Below are 20,333 nucleotides of genomic sequence, written 5' to 3'. Positions count from 1 at the left end.
TTAGGCCACCCTAGCGTTTCATCTAGTTTCAATAAATGTTTTTTTCCATGTAATAATTTAGATAATTTGTTTCAAGCTTGTTAGCTTGGCAAACACTTTTGTTTACCCTTCAAAAATTCAACTAGTCATACTTTATGGACTGCTCCACTCTCTAGCAATTCGGATAAGAAATATTATCTTATTGTTTTTGATGATTTCACTCATTTTATGTGGAGTTTTTCACTGTCTCAAATGTGACGGTCATATCACACTATCTAACTTTCATTCCTTTGTACGTACTCATTTTGATGGTGTTATTGCCGCCATTCAATGTGACAATGTCAAAGAATTTGGCGATCTCCCCACTCGCATGTTTCTAGCACCCTGTAAAATCATACAGACTACAAATGATGTCATTCAAACATTATCAAACCAAAACCAGCCCTCTATGCCTTCTTGTTTTTGGGCTGAAGCACTCAACACAACCAATTTTCTACTAAATATCCATCCACCAAACTTCTCAATCTTCTCACACCACATGAAGCTCTCTATGACACTCCTCCGTCATATGATCGCTTATGTTGTTACTAGAAAATGTTTTTTTTACTGATTCCAAGATATATCTATCTCGTTACAAAGCTAGATTGGTTGTTTGTGGCTTCTCTCAGGAACATGGCATTGATTACAATGAAACCTGTAGGCCCATCGTTAATTCTAGCACCATTTATATCATCCTCTCTTTCCATTGGCCTATTCATTAACTCGATGTAAAAAACGCTTTGCTTCATGGTCATCTCTCCAAGATGGTTTATTTTAAACAACCCTCTGGTTTTGAAGCTCCATCTTATTCCTCTCCAGTCTTCTCCTAGAGAAATCCCTCAGGGACTCAAACAAGATCATTGTGCTTGGTGTTATAGATCCGCCACTTTTGCTACATCGATCGGTGTTGTGGTTCATTGGTAATAACAGTATACAGGGGTTACATGTATACACTGAATAAATGCGGTAGTGATCGTTAGAGATCCTAACTAAATGGGAGGATAGGGGCGGTCCATGGCCCTAGATATACACATGGATGAGTATAGACTAAGTCTAGATAACATGTAGTCTAGAAATTTGCACTCCGACAGTTTATTAGCGGCATATGGCAATTAACGAAGATCAAGATTGCAAACTATTACACGTGGAGATGAACTACAATGAGAGATGACATATTTTCTTAATTTACCTACATGAGTCTTAAGTCATTGCCAACATTAATACTAACAAGTAAGAAAGAATCAATTTGTGATGGAATGATCTGTTTATAATCTTCTAGAATTCAGATGATAAGTATTCGAAAGAGGATATTGGGGTAACATCTTATATGAACTCATAGAGTTTCAATAGTTGTATTACAAATTTACAAGCCTTAAAACTTGGTTAATGACCAATTGAATCAACATGCATTCAGCATTTCAGGTCAACTTTTATATCTGAGGGCCGCATGGAGCTGGAAAGGTATATTCTGAGATGTTTGTACATTACTTCATGTTCCTTCTTGTTTATTTACATCACCACAGCAGGGTCAAGTATTAGAATCTTACTTACCATCGTAGGATGTAATAGACACCAACTAGCGCTGACAAAATTGTTATATGGTCCATGGTACACCTGTTTAATTATGTCCTATCTCCTATGTGTGTACATCTCTCATATTACATACCCTTCCTTGGATTTCAGAAGTTCTGAATTCTCTCTTCCGCAAAAGCATGGGTAGGACAAAGATGAACTACCAGAGCTGCAGATTGTCTAGCATCCTGCATAGCATAAAAGAGTGCAAGTCCTTCATCTGTCAGGAGTTCCAGTCTCATTTCCTTCGGGTCCTACATTTCAAATTGGTTCAATTTCCTTTAGTCCTAAGGTTCCTTGGAATGTACCAAGAAAAATTCCAGTTTACTCTTTAATTGATCATGTAGCCCAACGAGTTATCCATTATCTCCTAGTGTTGCTTAGGCATATTCATTCAATAAAATATTAGTGCTTAGTGGAAATTTAATCTTGAACCACCGTAGAGTTTGCCAACATTAGGAAAGTTTGTACAAGTTTTCTAAGAGCAGCTACGAGGCCTGTATTGTGAAAGAATAACCTTGTTCTTGTACATGAAAAGTGGTTTTGGACAGTTAATTGTTAGAGCTGTTCAAAAAGAAAATTGCAGCGCCAAAAATATTGGTGAAAGCTTTGAATGTGTGGATGTTCTTGTCGATATTTTCCTTGCATATATTCATCTGTCATCATCTTATATCGTCTAGACGTGGCATGTGCTACCTACGTAAAATTATATGACTATGATTGGAGTAGTTGCAGAACTAAATTATTTTATGTTTCAAGCATGACCCTAGCTGTATGGATAGATTCTTCTTTGACTAATTTAGGACACAACATTTCATTTTCTTTCGGGATGGTGATGGTACTTGTAACTACTACTACTATTTAGTTTGGCATATTGTTTGCCTGCTGGGTTCCCCTTCCGGAGCTTCATGTTCCATCTAGTTAGCGGCTGCTAAGCCATATGAGCGGTGAGTAGTATGAGCCTGGAAGGTCGGCGAGGAGAGCTACACCGTACCGGCAGTATTTTAGCAAAAAGGGTTGTGAAACACGTGGATCACTGGGCATTATCCTAGAGCACCTCTAATGGGGAACATATGATTGATCACCTAAAAAAGTATTATGCTATATTTGTTTCTTTAAAATAACATCTTACTTTGGAGAGGCTTTTCAGGCAAAAGTATCAAATTTCCCATGATCATGCCTGTTACTCTGATCCAACCATCAGGCCACTCGTGGCTCTTACTACAAGGTCTAGGCACATCACAATTCGTACGTGCCATCAACCATCCACAATGAGATCAGGAATCCTAGTGCAGATCCCCTCATTTAGGACTTTCTGGTGCAGGGATGTCAAGACTTTAGAGGTTCAGTCACCTCATGATTCCATCATGTATAATGGACCAGAGCAATTCCCAAACTCCACACACCACACAAGCTGGTGACATGAACCGGGCGACGCATCCTTCCTTGCCTCGCCCTCTTGTCCTCATCCCCGGACCCTGACTGTATCATGGACGTCCCTATTACCTACTCCTACCAAACAGATACTGTCACCAGTCACCACCATGAGGCCTTTGGTTGCTTCAACCTTCAAAGCCTTTGCCGATGTTGCTTTCATCTGTTAGATCAGCGTCCCGGATTAGTAGGCTGCTAGATTCACCTGCCCCCAATAACGCATGAAGTGGATGTATCTTTCAGGTCTGAAACCTAACTATAGATGCATCGTGTTGTCGATTCCCGTCGCTCAAAAATATCTCATCACCGACTGGGAAAGGGGATACACTTTCACCATGCCTGGAGAAGCAATTGGACGAGTCAGCTTCAATTGGCAAGCAAAGGGTAGCAAAGAGAATATTCGTTTTAGTTAACTCTGGCAGATATGAGGTGTTTTCTTTTGTCTGCGATTCAAAAAGGAAAAAACGTTTTAAGGCATGTTGGTATCGCGGTGACTATGACAAGTTGACAATCATTGAGCAGCTATAAAGAATGTATTTCCATTTGGGCATTTCCTTCTAGTACGACCAACACAAGATTGGATTAGAACCGCGTCCTGGCCAGCAAAAGAAACAAGACAAACATCCAAAATATATTGGTTTTTCAATGTTCTATGTGTACTTTAGAGGTCTATTCAAGCATTGCCTTAACAAAATACACCAGCTCTTCTTAGGCCCCGCCTGAGTATATTGTATTTTGAATAGAGCCACCTTACCTAAGGTTGTTGAGTATGGAAACATCGTAAGCTGGCTGTTAATGCTAACAAGAAGTTTAGGCCTACCATACTGTCATGATTTGGGATAGATTAGCCTCCCAGGAATGGTCCAAAAGGGCGTCTTCTCGTAGCAGATATCGACTCGTGAAGGCTGCTCCCACCTACACTGATTGACGTCTACGTATAGCTGGTCCTAAATCGCCCGCCACTGCAGCGTGATGCGCAAAGCAGACTTGGCCAATTAATGGTTTAACTAGAGGAAGCTAGTCGTATATCTTGGCTCTGCTAGCCGACTCTTTCTGATGTTGAAACATTCTCCGTTGTACGGCCCTTGCAAGCAACATGTTTCACAATACATATTCAGTCTCTTTCAGAGACAGGGTCCAATGTTTTCTGGCTTGCTATAGGGTTTCAGATCTCTGTTCCTTCAATGTTAACTCACTGTTGTTGAAGCCTGGGTGAACGGATGATCTATAGGCTGAGAAGTATTCTAAAGCCTGCACATCAGCTGCCATGCCATTGCCAGCCTATATTTATCCATTTTCCTGGTGCATCATCACATGTTTGGCAAGAAGATAAGGAGAGAGCAACAAAGCTTTAGGAGGTTTATTAAACAAGTAAAAGCACTCTTGCACATGATGCATGCCCATGCCCGCCACAATATCCAATTGAGCAGTTGGTCACCTATGGTCTGATCTCCCTTTGAGTATATCAAATACTGTAGCTTCGGCGCTGCCATACAGGACCGGCTGGTTAGGTGTAGAAAATTACATGCAACAGTCGTTTCAACAGAGACATGCAGAGCACAAAGGTTAGACTGGGAGACCACAACTCTGCTTCATCTCGCAAAAGTATCATGGCCTACCTGGCTTTGTGAGTTGTGAGCACCTACCAAATAATTCCAGCAGAGACAAACAAGTCGTAAACAAAGGAGCGCCCAATTCCTGATCGATGGTGGATAAAAGATATGTATCCTGATGATGCCTTTCTTTTTTGTTTTAGATAACGATCATGATCGATGATGCATTGGAAGAATATTAAATGATAACATTCATATTTTCTCCATCTGCCTGTATAAAACCTCTTGGAATCTGAGGAACTAGAGCATCCAACATATAAACCTTTTATTAAGGTCAAGAGCCTTTTTTTCGTTTCATGATTGTTGATGCCTTGGAAGAATCCTAAATGACGCCACCATAATTTCTTCATCTGCCGGTGTAAACCTCTCGGAAAAGCTGGAGAAAGAGCATCCACATGAACCTTTAATAAGCTGAAGAACCAGAAGTTCTATACGTTAACGTGTGCGTCCAAGACGAGGTAGCTAGATGCTAAATTGATAATCATGCATGTTCAATGATGCATGCAAACTAGTCTCTTCTTCTCACCAAATCCCCCAACAAACACTCTGAGAAAATATAAGCTCCCAACAAACTTTAACTACCGCTAACAGCCAGGTACTACGTACACCCAAATGTTGTCTTCCTTGCTGGCCTACCAATGCATTACAAACAAAGTCAAACAATCCTTCCATCCTTCTTCCATCAGCCTGCCTACTCTCCTCTCAACCCAACCACCATGACAGCAAACCATCACCACCATATGACCAAAACACCCTTGTTAGTCTTCTCCAATTATGCGTTGCTACTGTTATCATGACCCTTAAGACCATTGAATAATCATAATGCTGCATACCGTTTCAAAGTTTCAGATGAGGGGCAAGCATGGCAAGTACCCCTCAAAGCCTCCAGTTAAACCTTCCCTATCCGATTCCAACTCCCTCGCTAGTCCCTGCCTCAAGAAGCAACAAGTCCAGCACACCAACATCCATCCAAGGAGAGGGTGAGGAGAGGAGGAGGAAGAGGGTGAGGAGTTGCCTCTGAAAGCAAGCCATCATTAAGGCGACAAATGCGGGAATGCATATTAGCTAACAGGACAAGAAGCCCAAGACGAAGAAGCAGCTAGCTAGCTGGGGATCGGCCGGGCACCACCGTCCCCCGAGAAGAACCAGCTAATTAAGCTAGCTAAGCTCAGAGCCGCGCGCCGCCGAAGGCGCCATGTCGTATGATCAGATGCTGTCGCCGCTTCTGGAGGGCCGGTCGTCGTCGGCGTGGACGTCCTCCTCCCAGCTGCTGGGCCTGGGCGGCGACGCGGTGACGAGGCAGATACTCAAGTGCACGCGGTGGCAGCTGGAGGAGACCACGGACTTCGTCACCTGCCCCTACCACTACTACTGCGACAGCTCCTACCCCGGCGACTACCACTCCGCCGTGGGCGCGCTGGTCGCCGCCTTCGCCGCCTACTGCTTCGCCGCCGCGCTGGCCTTCACGGTCCTGGACCTCGTCCGGAGCGGGGCCGCCGGCGTGAGAGGGATCAAGCGCAAGTACCTGGTCCCCTCGGGCCCGTTCCTGCTCCCGCTGGTGCTCCTGGCGCTGGCCAAGGGTCAGCGCGTGAACGCCGTGTTCCCGCTGGCGCAGCTGGGCCCGGCATTGCTGCTGCTGCTGCAGGCGTCGGCGCTGGCGTTCCGGAACGAGGCGGACGGCGACATCCGGTACGCGGTGCTGGAGGCCTCCACCGTGTCGGGGGTGCTGCACGCCAGCCTCTACCTGGACGCCGTCGTGCTGCCCTACTACACGGGGCTGGAGGCGCTCCGGTGGTCGCGGTTCTCGGGCGAGTGCGCGTCCTGCCTCTGCCGGATGGAGCCGCTGGTGGTGGGCGGCACGGCGATGCGGTACCGGGGGCTGTCCAAGACGGCGCTGGCCATCATCTTCGCGCTCTGCTCCCGGATGGTGTGCCGGATCTACGGCGAGGAGCGGCTCAGCGCGTGGACAAGGTCCGCGCTCGAGGGCGTCGGGTGGGTCTTCGTGGCCGCCGACGCCGTGTACCTCGTCGGGTGGGTGTCGGCAGAGGGCGGCGCCGTCGGGGTGGCGGCCTACGGCATGGTCGCCGGCCTCGTCTTCCTCTGCGTCTTCGGCAAGGTGTACAGATTCTTGGCGTGGGCCGAGTCGCGGCAGTCGCAGTGGAAATCCAGCCTCTGCTGCCACAGCAGCAATGTTTGATCCATCGGTATTTTTTCCAGACAAAAAAAAATTGTAGAAAAAAAAGAAGAGAAAGTGCAACAGTATTTCTTAGCTCACCTTTTGCTTGATTGATGTACAAATTTACAATGCAAAACAACGACGGGAATGCAAAAAATTTATTGCAAAGTTCCCCCCTGAAGCTAGCCACTCTGTTTTTTGTCGAAGAATCTTCAGAGAAAGAACATTCTCTATATTCTCAGCAGCTTTCTCTGACCCTGTTGATCACATTGCACATTCTGCCACCAGAATTTCCGTTCAGAAAGAATCTGTACTGCAATGTTTAGCTTGCAGTTTCAGTTTCGCATTACTGCATGAACGGTCGATCGTCGGCTGGAGTTAATGGCGTCAGCATTCGGTGGGACGGGGCTGGGTTTGTTGAGAAAAGCGGAGAGGACAAAGCAGCAACAACAATGTACTATGTTCGCTTGTGTCCATAGTGATCAAGCAGTGACCTAATCATCGTCTGCTTCTCCAAGCCGGTACTTGGAGGCTTCCCTGGATCTCTGACAGTTGTTGGATTCAGTTCTCTCCTTGTACGCTGTCCGGTTGTCGTCATCAGTAAATCCTTCCCCCAGTTTCAGTTCAACTGGTTGGAGCATTCACCTGGTGTCTCGCCTGGTTGGGTAATGAAGCCAAGAATTTCTTCGGCCGCGTGCGATCTGCGGAGTCGCCGAGGAAGGACTGTAACTTCCGTTTAAAGAATCTGCTCATGGCAGAAAAGGGTGACAGAATGAGTGAAAAATAACAGTATATGTACTTGTCACATAGTAACCAGAGTGTTTGACTTGGTTGCATTGGATAGATGTTTCTTTAAAAGAAAAAAAGTTATCTTCTCCTCATCATGCGAATTGCTGGAAAGAAAAAGTCAGGTGCATGCAGCCTTCCTCTTGGAGATCGATCGAGGATGATTTGGGTTTGGCAGGGGCGATCAGACATCCGGACCACCCAGCAAGCCGGAACGGGTCTCCGGTCAAGTTCGTTGCCCAAATCAACTACGAGCCATCCGTGCGTTGGACGCAATGTTGAGGATAGCACATCCCCGTCACTTTCCGGAGCCAAGTCCGTCCAATCGTGCAGGTCGCATCCTTGTCCTCCAGCCTCCCCCATGGCTCTTTTCAGCATGTGCAGATAAAGCATTCAACTGTTGAGCGTTGATGCTGCCTTGCCGTTGCGTGGGTTGTGTCTTGTAAAGTGCAAGGTTCATAATGCTCGCAATCAGGGGAGAAGAGCACTGGATTCAGTAGCACTGCAGCGGACCCAAATCTCTACGAACCATCTGCACCATAAGATCTGACAGATAATTGCTGAACCCCAGTGCCCCGTAGCTGGCTGGCTGGCTGGCTCAGTAAACTTGGATAGCTTAGGCGGGATTATATATACCTCGGCTGACTTACATGCTCCCTTGGAAGCTGATCGGATTGCGAACTGGTAAAGCTGACTTCGGTCGGCTGATCCATTGGAGCCAAGGATGTGCGGAGCTGAGACGAGCCTGTCATTGTCGTCTCGGACCTGCGTGCACGCCATAGTTTAGCTTATGAATCACGTCGTAGTACTGATTATCTGTCGCTGTTCATGCTGCATGCGTACACATAACCTTGTGCCTTGTCCCTACTGCACATCCAACAATCCAAGACTTATTTATATGATATAGTAATATCTTGGAGAAAGACTAAGCGCGTTTTGGCCGGCTCTTCACGCCGGTAGACGACCGACGATGGGCGGCCGTACCATTGAAGGGGGACGTATATACTGACCACATTTGCTATGTGGTTGGTCAATCAGAGTTCATGATATTTTGGACGGGGTACTAAGAAAACTTGGATTCTCAAGTTCGTTTTAATCTGAGGGTTGGATTCCGATTTCCGAATCTCGCAGGACGCTGCAGCAGTGCAGCCCACATCTTTCGCATCAGCTTAGATCGATCGGGTTTGAAGCGAGGACATTTCGTTGGATGCTCCGGAGCTAACGGTATGCGTGGCGGATCCGAGGGACAACCAACCAAGGTGCCAACTGCGACGTCGATGGAACTCCTGTAGCTCGTGAAGCTAAAGGTGGGTGGGCCACCTCTAACCGTGGGCCGTATTTCAGAGAGCGAAAGTATCCGGAACGATTTGTTTGCGCCGGCCCGTGTCCTTTTGCGGTTGCCAGCTGCCTCAATGGCGCACCGCATTTAGTCCATGGCCTCGCAAATTTAGATAATTTTATGTTCACATAGCAAACGTTAAATAATTCTAGTTAAATCATCATCATCATCTTCTCGGTCAATGGGGTCGCCATGAGTTTGGCCTGCTCGGTGAGAAGTGAGCCTGTTGTGGGCATGGGTGTTGATCTCTTCAAGGGCGAGCTTCTTGTCTTCACGGCCTAGTGTCTTTAACATCTCCATGACCGCTTGTGAGAAGGCATCGCGCTTGGCCTCCGTCTTATAATTTGTCCGTCCCCTCGGCCTCTTTGATATGACCAATTACACATTGCCATGTCCATAGCAACCCTGTACCATTAAAAATGTCATGCAAGTTAATGTCTCATTGCCCTGGCAAGAGAGCATAAATAATTACCCTAGACTATAATTACCAATCCCCATTGAAGCAAGTCTATTTATCCCATCTCATGTCAACTATTCAACATAAGGATGTAGACACAGAGGAAGATGCTATCCTCCTTCAGAAAAGTACAAGACTGTCATGGAAGAAGACCTCGAAGATTTGCTTGTGTTTTTTTAGACTTTAATTATTATTTTTGTAATCGTTGAAGACCGCTCGTGTATCTCTACCATATACTATTAGTTACTATGAATATATTTGGTGTTGATTGCCAAAGAAAACATGCCATACTCTTGACCAGGGTCAACAATTAGAAAAATAACAATAGGAAGTACATATGCTTAATTATAAATAAAAAATGATTTATACATATTAAAATAATAACATGTCTACGCCTTGAGTTAGCTCTGGTTGAGGAACGGGATTAGCCAAGCCACATTATATTTACATCAAGATAGTGTTAAGTCAGCTCTATCTTGAGAGTCTTCACCATCTCTATCCACGAAAGCCAACACGCGGTTGTCATTTTTATGTGGTGTCACCGAATTCTAATCTATTATGTAGTGTTATCGATGTGGCATTATAGTCACACTTCATAAAACAATTTTACTTAAAAATATATATACTCCCTATTGTAATAACCTAAACAGAACAATCACATCACAATAGCGTACACTGAATTATCTAAACATAATAATCTAAACAGTACATAATTGATTAACACAAAATTTTCTGACCAAAACATTCAGAATAAACTCAAACTAAATGTAACAATAACTAGTTGGATGAGTATGCATGCATAATTCATCATAAAAAATAAACCTATGAAAACACCTACTTCCTCCGATTTATAGTATTTGATGCTAATATAGATGTATCTAGATATATTTCAGTTATACATGAATCTATTTTAATATTAAATAATATAGATCGGATGGAGTAGAGTAAGCTTAGCTAAATCCTAGTTCATCGGCACCACGACCAGTCAAAAAGCAGCCTGCACTAGCTGCTTCACCGTTTCGGTTGGGCTGCAAGCAGGTTGGCCCGGCCCGTTCTGCAGGGGATGAATTGGTTTGTTTGGTCAGCCGTTCTCGTTCTGCAGGGCTGTGGCGAGCGTCAGGATCGTCGAAGGTCGAGGTCGGGCGGCGCTATTGCTGGACGAGGAGGTTGGGGTAGAGTGGCTGGTGCTGGTACTCGCGGAGGTGCTCAGGCCTGGTGGCCGGACCTGCAGCTGGAGGAGGAGGTCGGGATCGGGGCAGAGGCGGCCAGAGAGGAGGGAGGCGGCGTCGGGCCCGATTGGATCAGGAAACAAGGGAGGAATAGACGAGGGGTGGGCGGGACCACTAGTTCAGGACTTGAGCAGCGCTTCTCCGTCCCCTCTCCATACCTAGTGGTGCCCCTTCATCCATCACGCTGCGCGCAGGTCGGCTGCGATGGCGGAGGAGGCGGGAAGGAGGAAGCGCGCGGCGGTGGTCGTGCTGGGCGACATCGGCCGCAGCCCGAGGATGCAGTACCACTCCCTCTCCCTCGCCAACCAGGTAGTAACTCCTCTCGCGAAATCGTGGTCTTCTTTTTTGTTTTGATTCGGGCTCGATTAGTTGAGCGTAGTCGCGCTGGCATACGACGTGTGGATTCGATTGCGCGATGACGTTGCAGTGTGGCAGTTATCTATGCACATTTACCAGCAATTCTAGTTTATCAGCATAAGTTTTTGTGTTCTAAGTATCTTAGACTTAGTTGTTCGTTGTTCTTCTTGACAGGCTGGCATGGAAGTGGACATTGTTGCGAACGGAGGTATTCTGTTCTTCTCAATGTCATTGCACCGTTGATTTTTACCCCAAAATTTAATACAGTACGAAGCTATTTGTATTTCTTTCCTAAATAGCAGTACATCTTAAGGAACGAAATACGGGTCAAAACTGCATCAGATTGTGTTATTTTTTGAGGTTTAACCTTATATTCTGTTTAATGTCTATGAGCAGGAAGTGATCCCCATTTATCATTGAGAGAGAATCCATCGATTCATGTCCACGAGATGGTATTGATTGTTTAACCTATTCTATTTTCTCCATTTTCTCCCACTACAATTAACTTCGAAACCTGTATCTTCAGAAATCAGTGCAGTTATCAGGGATTTCTAAGATATCTGGTGCCCTGGCACTGCTTCTTAAAGCTGCCATCCAGTTTATCATGCTGATTTGGTTCCTTGGCTTTAAGATTCCCCGTCCTGATGTCTTTCTTGTTCAGGTAAGATTACATGCAGCTTTCTTATTGGCATTTGTGGTTCAGAATTACATGAATTATATGCCTAATCTCTACCACTATCAGCAACTTTGTTTGTTCTTTGAGATAATCTAGCAGTCTAGAATTCATAGTTCACCCTGCTAAGTAAACTAATAGTCATAGTTGGCTAGTTGGCTTATTGTGCAGCTTAAGTACTCAGTAGTAACTCAAGCTATGCAATGTATACAGCGGCCTATGGTTTCACATTTTGGCATTGCTGGATGTAGTACATTTACAAAGTTGTTTACACTGACCCTCACTTCCTTAGTTACAGATTATGTTCCAGTCTCATGTCTTTAAGTTTTTAACCACTCTACGCCCCTTTTGGTTGCTATATTTGTAATGCTGTAACAATGAGAGACCTTATTTGTGTCATTCGATCATCTTTTGTCCAACAGAATCCACCTTCAGTTCCAACATTGGCTGCTGTAAAACTGGTTAGCTGGCTAAGAGGTTCTAAATTTATTGTGGATTGGCATAACTTTGGATATACGTTGCTCGGATTGTCTCATGGCAGAAGTCATATAATAGTCAAAATCTATTTCTGGTAATCCCTCCAGCCCGTTTCATTTATCTGCTAGACTGGTAGTATATCCTATTGATCATGTGTTCATGTATTCTAGGATCGAGAAGCACTTTGGCCGGATGGCGGATGGTGCCTTTTGTGTTACAAAAGCAATGCAGCATGAGCTTGCTCAAAATTGGGGGATCAAGTAAACAGATTGAACTTCAACTTTTTTTTTTGGGTAAAAGACCGTTCTGCACATGCTGCAGTTTGTTCTAACATCACCACAATTTTCAGAGCAACAGTGCTTTATGATCATTCTCCTGCATTTTTCCATCCCACTTCCTTGACGGAGAAACATGAGGTGAGCATTTGCTGTCAGTTTTCCATCGCTGCTTGCAGTACTCCCTACCAGCATATGTGACCTTAAGACATGAAATAGTTGTTCTGCAGGTTGGGTAATTCCATTTGTAGTGCTATGGGCAGTGTGGATTGCATCTCTGTTGGTATGTTCTCCAGTCAACCAGATTATTTTTCATGGTATAAGCCTGTTCCAGTCTGATTTATTTTATGTGGTTTTCTGTTACAACAAAGAAAAAGAAGTGGAAGACAAAAACACTAGTGTAGTTACTAATAAGATTGACGGTGACATTTCCTTGAAGCCTAATAGACCAGCAGTTGTTGTGAGCAGCACAAGCTGGTATGTTCTCTTGGACTGATTACATGATTATTCAGCGGTTAGTCGAAATGCAGGTAAACTTAGAAATCTGTGGTACGTGCATTCCAGGACACCAGATGAAGATTTCAGCATTCTTCTAGAAGCAGCACTGATGTATGATAGACGTGTTGCTGCAACATTAGGTGAAGAGGATTCAATGGATGAGGGGCAACTTTGGATTGATATCAAGAATGGGAAGCAATTTGATTACCCAAGATTGCTTTTCATTATAACAGGTATCACGCATTCTGCTATATTAGCGTGAATTACTGGTTTTGAACTTGTTCTGATTTTCATAAATTTTGGCACTGAAGGTAAAGGGCCTGACAGAAAGAAATATGAGGAGCGAATAAAAAGGTTGAATCTGAGACGCGTGGCCTTCCGAACTATGTGGCTTGCATCAGAGGACTATCCTCTATTGCTAGGTAAACTGTTGAATTGCCCAAAGAGTTTTACAAAGTAGCATAGATGCTGATTCTCTGAAAAATTTCAGGATCGGCTGATCTAGGTGTATCATTGCATACATCCTCATCGGGGCTTGACCTACCTATGAAGGTTACTCACAACTCACAAGTATCAGATTACGTGAAGGATGTAGGAATTTATATTTTCTGGACTGTAACTTGAATGGTTGTTCTTAGGTGGTTGATATGTTTGGATGTGGATTACCAGTTTGTGCTGCTTCATTCTCTTGGTAATCCATGTTTCTTAGATGTTTGAATTGTTGGCATTAGCCTTTGGGTTGCTCTTTATTATCGGCCTCTCGCTTTCTTTTTATTTCTGCAGCATCGAGGAGCTTGTAAAAGTAAACATAAATGGACTTCTTTTCTCAACATCTTCGGAGCTAGCAGATGAACTTATGGTGAGGACCACTTTAAGTATTTATATCTTTTGTTTCATTTCATGTATGACTATTTGGGTCATTGTTGCAATGCGTTAGTACTCCCTCCGTCTATAAAAGAATGTCGGAGATTTGTCTAAATTAGGACGTATCTATTCACTAGATACATCCAAAATTAGACAAACTTTCGACATCCCTCTATAGACAGAGGTAGTATAGTACTTCTCGCTCTGTCGTTTTTTATCATTAGAAGTGACATTAACTACTGTGATTGACCATGCAGATGCTCTTTAAGGGTTTTCCGGAGGAATGTGACACCTTGATTCCCCTCAAGGAGGGTGCCTTGAGTACAGGGTCATCTTCCAAATGGTCAGCAGAATGGGAAGCTTGTGCGCTTCCTTTGGTAAACCAGGTGAGAGCTCAAACCTGGCTCACTAAAGATGGATTCCCTCCATCCGGGAATACAAGGCCACTTTGTTTTTCGAGGCACACTGTGACTAATAATTTAGTCAACTAAATATGACTTACATGTCATCCAAATATACATGATCAGATGCACATTTCAAAGAGCTTTCCGATGATATACTTTTGAATGACTTATAACTTATTGTTGATTGACTAAATTAGTAGTCAAAGTTTGACATGAAAAACGTAGTGGCCTTGTATCCATGAACGGAGGGAGTACATTGCATTCACCATATTAGCCTTACCTTCTTTCACATTCAATTTGCAGGTCATAGGCTAAAACACATAATAATATTTATCAGATGGGCAAAAGGATGGTTTTGTAGCCGACCTGAATATCTGCCAATTCTGTAGTCTATAGGTTTATCGTGCACTTGAGAAACCAGATATACACGAAGGTTGAGGAGAAAGCATGTTTATATTTCAGTTTGCTTACAGCAGCCGCTTGCTAGGATCAGCTGCTACCGGTGGCATTGCATGATTAGCAGAAGACACACACAAAAAAAGGCGTTGCTGTAACACTGCATTCAGGCAAACTGACAACAGTTTGCACACAGAATTGTACGTGTACTAAAGAAAAATGTATCAGGAGCTCGTAATCCCTTCCTCCATGCCACCATCTTGTGGTTCCGATCTCCAATACTATATTTGAGCTCCAGTGGTCGTTCTATTTTTCTTAAATTCAAAAAATTTGTTTACGATTTTTAGAAATTATATAAAAAATCTGGATGTACCCACTGGTTGTATCCTACGAACATGTAAAATCTAAGCTTAGAACAACTTTGAATTGTCTATATCTGGATTTTTTTAAAAAAAATAAAGGGATACCTGGAGCTTGGAAGCCAAAGATCATTTTTGGAGTATGTGCCATGAATAAATTAGCTCTATGTTGACTTACGAGTAGTAAAGATAAGTGCTGCTACAGGACCTACACACGGGCGGCCCTAGCTAACGCTCCACCGCCAGGTTCTTATTGCACGATCGGTTTCCGACAGCCAATTAGGGAAAAACCGTGTTTCCCTTTCGTGGTAAGAAACGTGCGGGAAGTTGCGCGTTATGGACCACTGAGGTTACGTGCCGTAATATATTTGCTTTCTATCGCACGTGCGATACAATTCCCTTTCCTGGGCGATACAATTTCAGAGTCGTACGTTATTTTGCTTCCGGTAGTACCGTGCAATTCCCTTTATTTCCTTTTTGCGCTAGTGAAATTTTAGGGTTAAAAAAGGGAGGGGAACAGCATAATCCACTTGCAAATGAAATGAACTACGACTTGCAACATGTATGAAAATAACAATTCCCTTCTTCCGCAATTCCCTCTCTTGGTAACTTCAGAACGTAGGTGTTGGTTAAACGTTGAGATACATGTTGATGAAAAGTTAATGGGTGGGTTGATAAAACAATGAGTTACCTGTTGATGAAGAATGAATGGGAGGGTTGATAAATAGGTTCCCTTCTTCCCCTAAGAAAACAAAGGACCAACTTTTCTATAAGAAAAAGAAGGACGTAACAAAAAGAAATGGGTTGGTAAAACATTGGGTTACCCCTTTGATAAAAAGTGAACGGGAGGGTTGATAAATAGGTTCCCTTCTTCCCTTAGTAAAACAAAGAACCAAAATTTCTATAAAAAAATAAGGACGTAACAAGAAAAAGGATTGGTAAAACACAATGAGTTACCTGTTGATAAAAATTGAAAAGGAGGGTTGATAAATATGTTCCCTTTTCCTGTACGAAAGGACCAACTTTTATATTAAAAAAAGAACGTAACAAAAAAAATGGGTTGGTAAAACAATGCGTTACACATTGATAAAAGCGAATGAGAGGGTTGATAAATAGGTTCCCTTCTTCCCTTAAGAAAACAAAGGACCAACTTTTTTATGAGAAAAAGAAGGAAGTAACAAAGAGAAAATGGGTTGGTAAAAACATTGGGTTACCCGTTGATAAAAAGTGAATGGGAGGGTTGATAAGTAGGTTCCCTTGTTCCCTTAGGAAAAGAAAGGACTAAAATTTCTATAATAAAAAAATGAGGTAAAATGGGTTGGCAAAACATTGAGTTGCCTGTTGATGAAGATTGAATGGGAGGGTTGATAAATAGGATACCTTCTTCTCTTAAGGAAAGAAAGGACCAACTTTACTATAAGAAAAGGAGGACGTAACAAAGAGAAAATGGATTGATAAAACATTGGGTTACTTGTTGATGAAGAGTAAATCAGAGGGTTGATAAATATGTTACCTTCTTCCCTTAAGGAAACAAAGGACCAACTTTTCTATAAGAAAGAGAAGGATGTAACAAAGAGAAAATGGGTTGGTAAAACATTGGATTATCTGTTGATGAAGAGTGAATGGGAGGGTTGATAAGTAGGTTCCCTTGTTCCCTTAAGGAAACAAAGGACCAAAAAATTCATATAATAAAAAAAAGATGGATCTAAGAAGGAAAATGAGTTGATAAAACATTGAGTTACCTGTTGATGAATAACGAATGGGTGGATTGATATTTATTGTTTCTCATGTTCCCTTAAAAAAACAAAAGGCCCAAATTTCATATAAATAAAAATAAGGAGGTAACAAAGAAAAAAAGGTTGGTAAAACATTAAGTTACCTGTTGATGAATAGTGAATGGGTGGGTTGATATTTATTGTTTTTCTTGTTCCCTTAAAAAAAGACCCAAATTTCATATAATAAAAAGGAAGGAGGTAACAAAGAAAAAGGGTTGGTAAAACATTGCGTTAGTAGTTGATGAAAAGTGAACGGGAGGGTTGATCGATAGGATCTCTTGTTCCCTTAAGAAAACAAAGCACCAAAATTTTATATAAAATAAAAAAGAAAAGTATGTAACAAGAAAAGGTGTTGGTAAAACATTGGGTTACCTGTTGATAAAAAGTGAATAGGAGGGTTGATAAGTAGGTTTCCTTGTTCCCTTAGAAAAACATAGGACTACAATTTCTATAATAAAAACAAATGAGGTAATAGGAAAAAGGGGTTGGCAAAACATTGAGTTAGCTGTTGATGAAGAGTGAATGGGAAGGTTGATATTTATTGTTTCCCTTGTTCCCTTGAAAAAAAAGAAAGACCCAAATCATATAATAAAAAGGAAGGAGGTAACAAACAAAAAGGGTTGGTAAAACATTGAGTTACTAGTTGATGAAAAGTGAACGGGAGGGTTGATCGATAGGATCTCTTGTTCTCTTAAGAAAACAAAGCACCAAAAATTTATATAAAATAAAAAAGAAAGTATGTAACAAGAAAAGGTGTTGATAAAACATTGGGTTACCTCTTGATAAAAAGTGAATGGGGGGTTGATAAGTAGGTTTCGTTGTTCCCTTAGAAAAACATAGGACTAAAATTTCTATAACTTAAGAAAACAAAGCACCAAAAATTTATATAAAATAAAAAAGAAAGTATGTAACAAGAAAAGGTGTTGGTAAAACAGTGGGTTACCTGTTGATAAAAAGTGAATGGGGGGTTGATAAGTAGGTTTCCTTGTTCCCTTAGAAAAACATATGACTAAAATTTCTATAATAAAAAAAATGAGGTAATAGGAAAAATGGGTTGGCAAAACATTGAGTTACATGTTGATGAAGAGTGAACGGGAGAGTTGATAAATAATTTCCCTTCTTCCCTTAAGGAAACAAAGGACCAACTTTTCTATATGAAAAAAAGGACGTAACAAAGAGAAAATGGGTTGGTAAAAATATTGGGTTACCTGTGGATGAAGAATGAATGGGAGGGTTGATAAGTAGTTTCTCTTGTTCCGTTAAGAAAACAAAGGACCAGATTTCATATAATAAAAAAAGATGGAGCTAAGAAAGAAAATGGGTTGATAAAACATTGAGTTACCTGTTGATGAATAATGAATGTGTGGGTTGATATTTATTGTTTCCCTTGTTCCCTTAAAAAAAGGCTCAAATTTCATATAATAAAAAGGAAGGAGGTGACAAAGAAAAAGGGTTGGTAAAATATTGAGTTACCTGTTGATGAATAGTGAATGGGTGGGTTGATATTTATTGTTTTCCATTGTTCCCTTAAAAAAAGAAAGGCCCAAATTTCATATAATAAAAAGGAAGGAGTGACAAAGAAAAAAGTTTGGTTAAACATTGAGTTACTAGTTGATGAAAATTGAACGGGAGGGTTGATCAATAGGTCCCCTTGTTCCCTTAAGAAAACAAAGCACCAAAAATTTATATAAAAAATGTATGTAACAAGAAAAGTGGTTGGTAAAACATTGAGTTTCCTTTTGATGAAGAGTGAATGGGTGGGTTGATAAGTAGGTTCCCTTGTTACCTTAAAAAACAAAGGACTAAAATTTCTATAATAAAAAAGAATGAGGTAATAAGAAAAAGGGGTTGGCAAAAACATTGAGTTATCTGTTGATGAAGACTGAATGGGAGGGTTGATAAATAGGTTCCCTTCTTCCCTTAATAAAACAAAAGACCACCTTTTCTATAAGAAAAGAAGGACGTAACAAAGAGAAATGAGTTGGTAAAACATTGGTTACCTGTTGATGAAGAGTGAATGAGAGGGTTGATAAGTATGTTCCCTTGTTACCTTAAGAAAACAAAGGACCAAAATTCATATAATAAAAAAAGATGGAGGTACGAAGAAAAATGGGTTGATAAAACATTGAGTTACCTGTTGATCAATAGTGAATGGGTGGATTGATATTTATTGTTTTCCTTGTTCCCTTAAAAAAACAAAAGGCCCAAATTTCATATAATTAAAAAAGAAGGAGGTAACAAATAAAAAAGGGTTGGTAAAACATTGAGTTACCTGTTGATGAATAGTGAATGGGTGGGTTGATATTTATTGTTTCCCTTGTTCCCTTAAAAAAAGAAAGGCCCAAATTTCATATAATAAAAAGGAAGGAGGTGACAACGAAAAAGGGTTGGTAAAACATTGAGTTACCTGTTGATGAATAGTGAATGGGTGGATATATATTTATTGTTTCCCTTTTTCCCTTAAAAAAAGAAAGGCCCAAATTTCATATAATAAAAAGAAGGAGGTGACAAAGAAAAAGGGTTGGTAAAACATTGAGTTACTAGCTGATGAAAATTGAACGGGAGAGTTGATCAATAGGTCCCCTTGTTCCCTTGAGAAAACAAAACACCAAAAATTCATATAAAATAAAAAGAAAGTATGTAACAAGAAAAGTGGTTGGTAAAACATTGAGTTCCCTGTTGATGAAGAGTGAATGGGTGGGTTGATAAGTAGGTTCCCTTAGAAAACAAAGGACTAAAATTTGTATAATAAAAAAGAATGAGGTAATAAGAAAAAGGGGTTGGCTAAACATTGAGTTATCTGTTGATGAAGAGTGAATGGAAGGGTTGATAAATAGGTTCCCTTCTTCCCTTAAGAAAACAAAGGACTACTGATACGTCTCAAACGTATCTATAATTTCTTATGTTCCATGCTACTTTTATGATGATACTCACATGTTTTATACACATTATATGTCATATTTATGCATTTTCCGGCACTAACCTATTGACGAGATGCCGAAGAGCCGATTCTTGTTTTCTCGCCGTTTTTGGTTTCGGAAATCCTAGTAAGGAAATATTCTCGGAATTGGACGAAATCAACGCCCGGGGGCCTATTTTTCCACGAAGCTTCCGGAAGACCGGAGGACTTACGAAGTGGGGCCACGAGGCGATGCCACACTAGGGCGGCGCGGCTCGGGCCTTGGCCGCGCCGGCCTGTTGTGTGGGGCCCTCGTGTGGCCCCCCGACCTGCCCTTCCGCCTACTTAAAGCCTCCGTCGCGAAACCCCCGCACCGAGAGCCACGATACGGAAAACCTTCCGCAGACGCCGCCGCCGCCAATCCCATCTCGGGGGATTCGGAGATCACCTCCGGCACCTCGCCGGAGAGGGAATCATCTCCCGGAGGTCTCTTTATCGCCATGATCGCCTCCGGATCGATGTGTGAGTAGTTCACCCCCGGACTATGGGTCCATAGCGATAGCTAGATGGTTGTCTTCTCCTCATTGTGGTATCATGTTAGATCTTGTGAGCTGCCTATCATGATCAAGATCATCTATTTGTAATCCTACATGTTGTGTTTGTTGGGATCCGATGAATATTGAATACTATGTCAAGTTGATTATCAATCTATCATATATGTTATTTATGTTC

At 42.1% G+C, this 20,333-nt stretch overlaps 2 protein-coding genes across 3 annotated transcripts; both read left to right on the top strand.

Moving 5' to 3' along the window:
- Positions 1-5,571: 5,571 nt before the first annotated feature.
- LOC124697715 lies at positions 5,572-6,901 on the top strand. The gene has a single exon (XM_047230260.1). The coding sequence runs from the start codon at positions 5,833-5,835 to the stop codon at positions 6,832-6,834; it is 1,002 nt and encodes a 333-aa protein (XP_047086216.1). The 5' UTR covers positions 5,572-5,832; the 3' UTR covers positions 6,835-6,901.
- Positions 6,902-10,658: 3,757 nt separating this feature from the next.
- LOC124697714 (UDP-glycosyltransferase TURAN-like) lies at positions 10,659-14,847 on the top strand. Of its 2 annotated transcripts, none has more exons than XM_047230259.1 (16): positions 10,659-10,933; positions 11,156-11,189; positions 11,378-11,433; positions 11,508-11,642; positions 12,077-12,225; positions 12,302-12,391; positions 12,481-12,547; positions 12,626-12,689; positions 12,784-12,883; positions 12,971-13,137; positions 13,216-13,326; positions 13,395-13,456; positions 13,543-13,595; positions 13,688-13,763; positions 14,026-14,154; positions 14,476-14,847. In XM_047230259.1, exons 1-16 carry the CDS (start codon positions 10,829-10,831, stop codon positions 14,485-14,487), a joined length of 1,410 nt encoding a protein of 469 aa, XP_047086215.1. In that variant the 5' UTR covers positions 10,659-10,828; the 3' UTR covers positions 14,488-14,847. The 2 variants fall into 2 exon arrangements, with proteins under 2 accessions (XP_047086215.1, XP_047086214.1); XM_047230258.1 differs by having other exon boundaries at positions 10,662-10,933; positions 12,778-12,883.
- The last annotated feature ends 5,486 nt before the right edge of the window (positions 14,848-20,333 follow it).

Source organism: Lolium rigidum, chromosome 3 (assembly GCF_022539505.1).
Source record: "Lolium rigidum isolate FL_2022 chromosome 3, APGP_CSIRO_Lrig_0.1, whole genome shotgun sequence".
Taxonomy (NCBI): domain Eukaryota; kingdom Viridiplantae; phylum Streptophyta; class Magnoliopsida; order Poales; family Poaceae; genus Lolium; species Lolium rigidum.
The sequence above is the reverse complement of the archived record's forward strand: the minus strand, read 5'-3'. Positions and strand labels throughout refer to the sequence as shown.